Source organism: Centrocercus urophasianus, unplaced genomic scaffold (genome assembly GCF_019232065.1).
Source record: "Centrocercus urophasianus isolate 14NV4802_14NV808 unplaced genomic scaffold, USGS_Curo_1.0 seq_10, whole genome shotgun sequence".
In the NCBI taxonomy this organism is placed as follows: domain Eukaryota; kingdom Metazoa; phylum Chordata; class Aves; order Galliformes; family Phasianidae; genus Centrocercus; species Centrocercus urophasianus.
Window position 1 is genome coordinate 26,585,663 of NW_024884142.1, and position 11,100 is coordinate 26,596,762.

The following is an 11,100-nucleotide window of genomic DNA, read 5'->3' on the forward strand; positions in this document are numbered from 1 at the left end:
GCGTAGTTTAAACCTCAGCACTTAGCCGCCAAGGAGCTGCTCCGGTTCGCTGGTTTTAGGACCTCTAGAGGTCCCGGTAGGTTTATTCTCGTTTTGTCCCATCCTCTGGGATGTTTTGCCTCGACGGGATGGGACTGAGAGAGACGCCCAGCTTCCCCTTCCCCACTCTGCTCTAACACTCCATGCTGTGCGCAGTGCCATCAGCAAGGCAAATCACTGAAAACAATAAAAAAATAATCGTCCGAGGCTGGAAAGGCTCTGCCGGGGGGCTTCGCCACCGCATCTCCTCTCGGAGAGCGGACGGGAGCCGATCCGAGCAGCGCGCAGCCGCCCCGTCGACGACAGAGGCGAGGCTGCCCCGCATGGAGCAACCCTGCTCGGCGGCAAGGTAAGCCTCCAGCCGCACCAACACAGCCGGGGGGAGCAGGGCCGCGCAGCGCCGGGCGAGACCAGCCCTCCCGCCGAGCTCCCGGGCACGGCCGGCCCGTGACGGCAGCGGCACCGGGACGCGGGTACAGAGGGCGGGACGCGGGAGGCGGCGGGGCGGACGGCGGCGGTCTCGGCTCCCCCCGGGCGTGGCGGCGGTTGGTTTCTCCTGGCAGCGGAGGCAGGGCCAGGCGCGGGGAGGTGGGCGCGGAGTTAGCGGCGGCGGCGCGGAGTTGGCTCCGGGCGCGGGGCGGGAGCGGCGGCTGGAGGTGAGCGGCGGAGCTGCGGGACGGGGCCGCGGGACGGCTCCTCGGGCGGCACTCCGCGGAGCAGAGCGGGCAGCCCGGGACGGGAGGCGGCGGGCGGCTCGCGCCTTTCGCTCCTCTTTGTGCTCCGCGCGCCGCGACCGGGGAGGAACTCAGTCGGCGGGGCCACGTGTGGCGGGCGGGGGGCGAGGCGCGGAGCCGCGCTGCCCTCTCGCTTTGCCCCCGTGCCTAGGCTCTCTCTGCAGGAAGCGGAGCGCGGCCGCGTGCGCTCGCCGGGGAAAGTTTGGTCCCGGGCCGAAGCGCCGCCTGCCCGCGGGGCGGGCGCGATGCCGGGGCGCGAGGCCGAGCGGCGCGGCGCGCTGTGCCTGGGGCTGCTGTTGCACGCCCTTCTGGGCTGCGGCTCGGCGCAGCCGCCCGCTGCCTGCCCGGCCCCCTGCGAGTGTTCGGAGGCGGCCAAGACGGTGAAGTGCGTGAACAAGAACCTGACGGAGGTGCCGCCCGACCTGCCGCCCTACGTGCGCAACCTCTTCATCACCGGCAACCGCCTGGACCGCCTGCCCGCCGGCGCGCTGTCCGCCCCGCGCCTGGCCGAGCTGGGAAGCCTCAACCTCAGCGGCAACCACCTGCGGGCCGTGGAGGCCGGCGCCCTGGCCGCCCTGCCCGCCCTGCGGCAGCTGGACCTCGGCGGCAACCCGCTGGCGGAGCTCAGCCCTCTGGCCTTCGGGCAGGCCGGCCCGCTGGAGGAGCTGGCCCTGCGCGGGGCCCTGCGGAAGCAGGACGCGCTTCTTGGTCTGGCTGCCCTGCTGCAGGCTGGGGCCCTCCGCAACCTCAGTCGCCTGGAGCTGGCCGACAACGGGCTGCTGTTGCTGCCCGCCGGCATGCTGGGCGCACTGCCTGCTCTGCGGCACCTAGACCTCAGCAACAACTCGCTGGTGGGGCTGCGGAACGTCTCCTTCCAGGGGCTGGTTCGTCTGCAGAGCCTCAACCTCAGCGACAACTCGCTGGGAGTGCTGCGGAATGGCACCCTGGCCCAGTGGCGCGGGCTGCCCGCCCTGCAGCGCATCAGCCTCAGCCGCAACACCTGGGTGTGCGACTGTGCCATCGAGGACATGGTGGCCTGGCTCAAGGAGAGCGACCAGGTGGAGGGCAAGGAGGCCCTGAGCTGCGCCTTCCCCGAGAAGATGGCGGGCAGAGCCCTGCTGAAACTCAACGCGTCAGAGCTCAACTGCTCCACACCCGTGGACGTGCCCTCCCAGCTACAGACTTCCTACGTCTTCTTAGGGATAGTCTTGGCTCTCATCGGGGCAATTTTCCTCCTGGTTTTGTACTTGAACCGAAAAGGGATCAAAAAGTGGATGCACAACATCAGAGATGCCTGCAGGGATCACATGGAGGGATATCACTACAGGTATGAGATCAACGCCGACCCCAGGTTAACAAACCTCAGCTCCAACTCGGACGTCTGACAGCGCCGCGGCAGTGGCCGTGCACCATAGCTATGCATGACATATAGACTGATGCTTTGCCCTCGTGCTCGCTTCCCTTTCCCCAGAGAAATCTCGGACATGCTCACAGCATGAAGGGGATATGCCTCTGTGCGTTGCTCATTGCCATCCTCCCTTTGTTCTGAGACGCCGGGCAGCTGCGCATGGTGTTGCACTGCACGCAAGAAACAAGCTGCTACTTCTCCTCTTCCTTACCAGTTCTCATGGTGGGAAATTTTTTCAAGATCTCAAAAGAGAAAAGGATACTGTGCTACAAAGCCACCGGAGTTTATAGCAGATACATACACACACACCCCCCACCCACACACACACAATTATTCAACAAAACCTGCCTCAACTTTTTGAGAAAAACGTTAAATCCTCTGTGCCAGTTTTAAATCTTGTATATCTGCATCCTGATGATAATGTTTCCATTTCATAGACTTAACTTTGGATTTAGAAAAACAAAAAAAACTCCTTTTAACAAGTCCTCTGTTACAAAGAAGGAAATCAAACAGTGAGCACGCACAAATACTTCTTAGTTTAACATGTTAGGACACTTACAGTCTCAGTGAATCACTTACTATTTTGTACTGTAATTTTTGATTGCAGTTTACCTGAAAATGGATTTTTTTTTTCTATACATAAACTGCATCTAAACTCCATTTGAACTGTTCAATTCAATAAACAGTCTTGCAAGAACTTGTGTGGAAGTTTCCTGTTTAATGAGAAATGAATGGACATCTAAGAATGTTAATAACTTTGTGGGCTCTGGAGTAATAGCCCTCGGCAGTACTCCGAATAAAATCTTGTACGTGTGTAGCTTCGAGATATAAATGTTGATAATGGTTCTGTGATGTACACTTTAAGAATTACACTGATTACGACGAGAGTGGTTCCACTTGGCACAAAAATCCCTGATCTGCTCTCTTGAGACAACTGCAAAATGTCAGGACGGATGCGAGGGTCTGTCTAGCTGGGAAGGTAGAAGCTGAATTTACATTAGGTTTTCTCTACCATATTGAAAAACATTCAGATTAAAATGTGGAGTTGGTAAGCTAAAGAAAATTGTACCTGAATGGAATTGTTTTTTTATAAAAGACATACTTGCAGATTCTGATTGAAATTGGATGCAGCTCAGTCGGTGAGCTTCAGACTTGTAAATCAGTGCAGCACTTGGTAAATTAAGTGCTTACTGTTTCATTTAAAACTCTCAATGCAGTCCTTTAGTGATTACATTGAGTAACTTGATGGAGCTTACATTTATCTTTAAACTTCTAGCAAGTACATTCAAGAATTGTATTATTTCTCATGCTTATTACTTGCTTGGGAATGCTTTGTCATGTAAATATATGAAGCATGCAGAGAAAAACTTGAAAAATGCATCATCTAATAAGTAATTCTGGTGGCTTATCAAAAGGTTAACAAGAACCTTTCAAACACCACCGATAATTAATGCACTTTTTCTAATACATTCATAGGTTCTTGACGAAAAACGTACACCGAGTGTGAAAATGCAATGTAAGTTGGTACATTTCAGTACAGTGGTGGAGCTTTTCTCGTGGTCACTGTTACTGGAAGCTCTCAAGAATCTCTAAAATATTACGAGTTAGCTGCTAATTTCCTTCATTTTCAAAAGGTACAGTTTTTCTCATAGGTATACACCTTTTGGTAAGAGCTCATAAATATGAAACAGTCCTCAAGGTATCAGAAAAAATGTAATCTATTCTGGGCATCACTATTATTCAAATGCATTTTTCTCTCCTTGTAACTTCAGACACTGTCAGAGCAAATAGCACAAGTTGGTTCGGACTAATTTTCTATTGCTTTAAATGGGCTTTATTCAATACCAGCTATTTTTTTAATGTGCTTTTATACACTTGCCCTCAAAAGTAATAAAGAATATTAAGTACAATTAATATTTTGATAAATCTATGTATTCTACAACTGATGTGAGTTAGTGATAGCCTGTTTCTGCTGGTGTACTTTAAATATATGAGCAATACCTGAATAACAGCATCTGAACTTAAGTTTGTGGATTCTTAAATTGCTGGCCTGAATGTTAGCTGCACATAACTTAAGGATAGTGTAAAAAACCCAATGTGGTTAGTTATTACTGTGCAACTATGCATACTGTTCATACTTAGCATACATACAATAGTCCATGTAACAAGGTAGAGGTTACAATAGCTGTGCAGCGTGTTGTGTATTTTGGAGATTATCAGCTTACACTCATCTATACAGTACCAAGAGGAGAAAAGCATCATCTTTGCTCCTGTAGTATTATGACAAAATATGTACAACCAAGCCATTTCTTGGGCAGTGTCCTGGTTTTGGTAACATGCTTTCAAGTAACTGCAGTAGAAACCTATTATTTATAGTGTGTTAATGTAATAAACATGCATTTATGGAACTGTGTAAGGTTAGGCAATGACTTGAATCGCAGTCTGTCACCACTGGACTGAGTATTTGTATAGTGAGCAAGTGTAACTGTTGTACCACACTTCTTATTCTAAAGATAATTATTATTTTTGTATCATAGAATGTCTTTGTGATAGAGTTTTATTAGAGACTTGGTGATGGCTACTTTAAAATATTTCTTTCCTGCTTGCTTACATGTACATTTAATTAGGATGTAACAGTAAGCATGTGTCAATATTGTGTTGGATAACATTCTCCTGCAGTGTTTGGCTGACAGTGAATGCCTTGGTGTTTTGTACAATGCATTTATTCTTAAATCCCCTTCCATAAACAGTGCTTGAAATCTGTTATCCCTTCCTATTACAAAATAGGTATGGTGGTACTCGGAAGACATTTAAAAAATAGCTTCCAAAGTGCTTCAGAGCTTGGTTTAAAAATATATATTTAAAATAACATCAATTTAAGGGTTCTTCTGAAGTACATTTTATAATCGTATTCTGCTTTGACACCTAAAACATCAATTGATTACTATTTCTAGAGCAGCTTAATTAGCCAGGCTGTTTTATTCATACATTCTTCAATAAAACACGTGCAGTACTAAATGCCTCTAAAATGTGTTTTGTATACATAAAACCCCAGAGTTCTGCATGGTGCAGTTGTCATTGATGTTTCATGGAAAACATAAAGCAGAGGGCAAATCTGCAGGGAAGGCAACACAAGAAGCAAAAATGAGGGATTATCCAAGGGTCAGCTGCCCTCTTAAAACTAGCTGTAGTTGTAATGAGCCCAAAACTTCCTCAGAGGAATAGTGCAAGGGTTTGAAGTAGTTCTAATGCAATTTAAATATTTTCACTAAGCACCGTTGCCAATTAAACAAGAAAATTTTCTAAGTCTTCCTTTACCCACGGTAGGTCAATGTTAGCTCACCTGTTGTATTTTACTCTCAGCAAGCCAAAATATTCCAAATATTTTTTTACATGTAAAAAGTAATCTGAAGCTGTATGTAAGTACTTGTAAATCACCCAGAACAAAAAGATTTACTTTCAAGAACTGGTGGCATTCCCCAGCGACACGCTGTCTGATGAAGCAGCTTGCTCAGACCTGTGTTCGGTTGTTGACTGAGATGTTGCTAAAGACAGGCATGACAAAATATTCACAGTACAACTGCACTAAGATCCAAACTCATTATTCTACCAGCATTTTTCCCTGTGGTATACTCTGCTCTTTATGCATCCACATAATTTCTTCTTTGTCTCATTTTCTCAAGAAGTCCATTAAAAGGAGCACAAGAAGCCTGCATGGGTAGAGAAATCATTCTGACTGCACCTGTATCTGTGGTTTAGCATCTTCATTTCCCTTTACATCTTAGCATGAAAAAGAGACTTTTTCAAGGTGGACAGAGTAAAATCTGATATGAACTTTAGCAGCTGAATGTTGAAGAACCATTCATTCTGAGCGTGTGATGAAGGAAAATAGCATTTGGTAAGAAAAACATTTCAGTTTCAAGCTTCCAAATGGCATTTATATTTTTAAGAGAAAGTTGAAGGGATAAGTTTATAAGGCAAAAAGTTAACAGCACTGAAAATCTCATCACTATTGCCAGGAAAAATCACTGACTGATTTTGTCTTTTATGTTGAGGTCATATTTTATGGATATGGCTCTAATTTCCCCTGTTGCTATAAATAGAAATTTTGCTATCAGGCAAAGTCACGTCCTGTAATATTTGTAATGCAAGTATTTCTGGTGTGCATTTTTTTTGTGGGGTATAATAGACAGTGGAATTCGATTTGGTGTCTGCTGATTTAATAACGGCTAGATCAGGCCCACTATGTAATGCTCTGTTTTTGTAAACATGCTGTTTACTAGTTGCAGAGCCCTTGACTTGAAATCAAACAACGAAAGCCCACCAAGGCAGAGGGGAAGGCAGCTCGCTGAGGGAGTATGACATTTATTAGATATTCCATACATGCTCAGAGAACAGACGTAAACCTTGCAGGAGCCGAGGGTCCTTTGCTGATGCAGAAGTTAAGTGTGTTACGGTGACTTCTTGAGATAATCGAGCAGCAGCAGAAAACTGGTGCCTTGCACCAGTACATAACAGCACTCCTCTCCCAGCTTGGAAAAAAAAAAAATAATAATAACATAGGCTTATCAAAGTACAAATACAGGTTTGCAGTATATGTGCAGCTTTAAAAATGAACGTTGCTTTCTCAACAGCGTTACAGTTTTCACATTGTCACATCCTTGGAAAATCTCACATGCCGGAAGTCATCTGTAGCATAGGAAAAGCTTGAAATCAGGCTCGTGTTCCCAATCTTATCCTAAGTAGAAGTAGGGAATTATTAAAATCATTTAAATGGTGCTCTAGGCACTATTTGTATTTCAGTAATCCACTACTTGCAATTACTTATATTTTTCAGAATGTTCATTAGATGGCTTTTCCTTCCTGATGACAGAATAACAAAATAACAGAACATATTTGTTTTCTAGTAATTATGCATGAAAGCTCCAAATAAATTAGCAAATGTTTCAGTGTGTAGAGTGATGAAAATGATAAAAATCTATCCAGCATTCTAGAATATTGCGCTACTCTAGAAATTTTAGACATGCAAGATACTGCTGTGAATTTCTCAAATTGAAGCTGTATTTCATAATGATACTTCAGTAAAAGAAAATGTATACCAGATAACACATAAATGATGTGTGTTCAGCGTGCTAATTATTGTAAATCCTTGTAAATATTGAGATCCTTTCTGTCGTTTTCTTTATAGCTCAAACTGATTATTGTACTGTGAATTTGCATGACACAATAGTGGAAAAGCAACTTCCATTTAGATAGCACAATTATTTTCTTTAGAATGAAATTTAATCAACTAATTTAAGGGATTGTGGTTTAATCACTTAATATTTTGGACATAATTTGATAGCATTTTTTGTTAAAATGTGCTGTATTGATTTGCAAGATGGGTGCAGACTCTAAATTTAATAGTGATGGACTTTTATTTTTCTTAATGTCTGAATCAAAATGTATTTTAAAGTCTTCAAATATGTATTTACGTAGTGAAATACAGAGGCAGTGTTACTGACAGCATGAATTTTATGAGTATGATGGAACTATTAAAGGAAAGCATTGCTGAAACTGAAGGATGAAAAAAAAAACAGCAGTCTGGAGGCAAACTGTTTTGTTCTTTTAACTTCTTTTAATGCAAATATTTAGATTGTGACTATATGGAAATTCAAAAGAATGGATGCTTCTTTGTATCTCAGATAGCTATTGCAGACCTATGAAATTCTAATAGGATGGAGCAAGTTTATGGGGCTGTCCCAGGAGCATACCTGGTGACTTGGTTGCCTGTGTATGTAAGCTGTTTGCTGTTACTGTTTTTTCATATTGTCAGACACCTAGCAGGGTTGGATGTTTAGCTTGACAGGGAATTGGCTGATCTATCCCAGATTGTATCTTCATATGGCTGATCTGTCTCAGTATCACTCCACAGCCTACTTTAGCTACACCATTTGTTCCAGTGTAAATTTTGTCTGTGGCATAGCCTGTACCTTTGCATGTGATTATATGATATCTGCATGCAATCATGGGCATTTATGTAATAAAGAATCCATTTGTCAAATTGGCATTATCAAATATCACACAGATGTTTTCATAGAATCACAGAATGGCTCGGGTCGGACTGTAAAGGGTCGGACTGTAAAGCCCAGCCGTGGGCAGGGCTGTCCTCTACCAGCTTAGGCTGTCCAGGGCCCACCCAACCTGGCCTTTAGTACCTCCAGGGATGGGACACCCACAGCTCCGGCAGCTGTGCCAGCGCCTCGCTGCCCTCAAGTAAAGAACTTCTTTCTCACATCTAACCTGATTTTTCCCCCTTTCAGTTTAAAGTCGTTCCCCCTTATCCTATCACTACTAGACTATAAAAAAGTGCTCCCTTCTAGTGCTGGAATACTGCAGTGAGGTCTCCTCAGGGCCTTCTCTTCCCCAGGCTAAACAAGCCCAACTCTCTCAGCCTTTCTTTGTATGAGAGGTGTTCCAGCTCTCTATCCACCTCACTTTGTATATAAACATATATAGGAGACTGAAGAGTAGGAAAGTCTGAGTGCCACTGACCACTTTCTGTTGGCTGGTATTGGTGCCTGACTTTTCCCACACGCTGCACAGGGATGTCAGGCACCCACATGAAGCCCTTGAGGAGCTCTGGGTCTCGTACCTCACCTTGCTGTGCACCTCGTGCTGGTGTTGATGGCCGTGCAGGTTGGTACTGAGCAGACCAGGCTTTCTAAAGACCGAGATTTTCAAAGGGAGTAGGGTCTGCTTTCAAAGTACCTGAAGGACCTTCGTATTCAAAGCTGCTGAACACCTTTTGGAAAGTTGCATCGCTGGTTGTTTTAAGGTAAATTGAACTAAATGTAGAAAAAAATGTTCAGTGTGTAAAGGCAAGTGTCTGGTATATACTTGAGTGACACTGCAAATACTTGTAAGAGCTTTCCAGATTCCCTAGTCTTTGCTCTCTGATGTTTTTTTGATTCAGCGAGATCTCCATAATGCTTCTGTGCAGAATATCCCCTCATCCAGCTGATGATCAGAGAATTTGGTCCAACACCTGGCTCCACACAGCACCGCACAGAATTCACCCCTATATCTGAGAGCACTGTCCAAACACTCCTTGAAGTCCAGCAGCTCAGGGCTGCGCCCATCGCCCTCTGGTGCAGCACCTGTCCCCAACCCCCAGCTGCCCCTCCCCACACACGGCAGCTCCATGCCGTTCTCCCGGGCCCTGTCGCTGTCGCAGAGGGCAGAGCTCAGCACTGCTCCTCCGCTCCCTGTGAGGAACTGCAGCCGCCGTGAGATGTTACTCATCTGTAAGCTAAATACTGTTTTTTTCAATCACATCTGCGTCGTGCCAGACTTGATCACCTTGGTAAGCAAAGACAAAATTCCTGTTGAATGAAGTTAAAGAAAATCAAATCTTGAAGGTTTGCCACTAATGAAATCAACATAGGTGATGTCTGTTATTATGCTTTCACACAGGTTTTCTCTTGTCCTGTTTGCCCTTTTCCATTTAGTTTTCCAGCACACCGGAAGCTCCCATGGCAGCCCAGAGGTACACTCTGATTCTAATTTCCCCTGCTGAAAAAGAACATTTTAGTTTGAGAAGACAATCTGGGAAAAAAACAAAAAAAAACAAAAAACTTGCAGAAACAGCGCTCAAACTTTTCTGACACTCAGGGTAGTAAAATGGCACTGAAAATAGCTCTGCTAACATCGCCTTCATTTGTCAGAAATCCTACACATGCAGAAAGAAAAGGAGTGCTGAATTTGCAGTACAGATGTATGTGCTATATAAGTGGATCAGGAGACCTGGCACAACAGCTCGCTGAAGTGTGGCTCCAGGCTCTCCTCCTCACAGCCATCACACACCTCGAGAACCTCAAGAAGGGCTTAGGTGGGTTTGGAATAGGCATAAGCAGGCCTTAGTGATCTGTAGTGGTGCAAAGGTGATTTTTCAGGCACATTAAGAAAGAAATTCCAGTGCTTGTAAGTCTTAACACAGAAGCAAACTAGCTGGTATAAGGCTGGTTTCATAACTTATCTGTAAAAACAAAAAATGCTCTAAATTTGAATTTACAAGGAACAGACGTCCTTCCACAAGCTTGAGTGTAAATTCAGCAGGATTTCCAATTTAATCCAGGATATAATGACACAGAAACGTATTGTAAACAAAGGAATGACTTCTTTCTCCTGTAGCTCTGCAGGCTGTGGAGTGCACACTGTACAGAGCAGCACAAGGTGTTGCACACTGCGGGTTTCCAGGGAGACAGTTACAATCCAGTAGGGGTTACTGTTGTTCTTAATAAAGCACTGTAGATTTTGTGGTTTTAGCAAATTTTCTGATCAAAATCACACAGATACCAGATAGATTTGTAAATGACACTGAGTAACGCGATTTAACCTGGTTCAAACAAGCATATACGATGCTGCAGTGTGCAAACTTATAGCAAAGGATGAATGGGTTTCCGACAGCTAGGATTGTCATTTTAAGCACTAAGAAAAGACTTCAAAGGGAGTATTAGTTGCTACAGACTGACCCTATCCTCTAGCTGTTGATACAGCAGGCAAGAGAGGGCGTTCAACAGAACAAATTGTGTAAGAGAGAAGACCAGAAGCCTCATGTAATGTCAGCTGTTTCTGCCCTCACAGGGAAACGATGTGGCAGTGGTAAGGATACTGAAGCAGAGGAAGACATTTTTTCTTTCAGAAGTTTCAAGTTACTTAGGTTTATTCGGAGTTTTATTTTGTTGGAGCTATAGCTAGCTCACACATCACACAGCTGTAAGCAAGTTCAAGCACCTTGTACTTATCACAGAAGGCTGTGATATTCCCTAATTCCTGGAGGAATAAGTTCCTTCAGAAAGTCTGCTGCTTTTTTGGAGAATGTTTTGTCTCCTGTACTAAAAGCCTTTTGTCTGTATCAGGAGAGAAAGTTCAGTGAGA

At 45.0% G+C, this 11,100-nt stretch overlaps 1 protein-coding gene across 1 annotated transcript; it reads left to right on the forward strand.

Moving 5' to 3' along the window:
- Positions 1–1,018: 1,018 nt before the first annotated feature.
- On the forward strand, positions 1,019–3,273 carry TPBG (trophoblast glycoprotein). Its single transcript, XM_042822222.1, has one exon. It carries the CDS (start codon positions 1,019–1,021, stop codon positions 2,156–2,158), a length of 1,140 nt encoding a protein of 379 aa, XP_042678156.1. The 3' UTR covers positions 2,159–3,273.
- Positions 3,274–11,100: the final 7,827 nt, after the last annotated feature.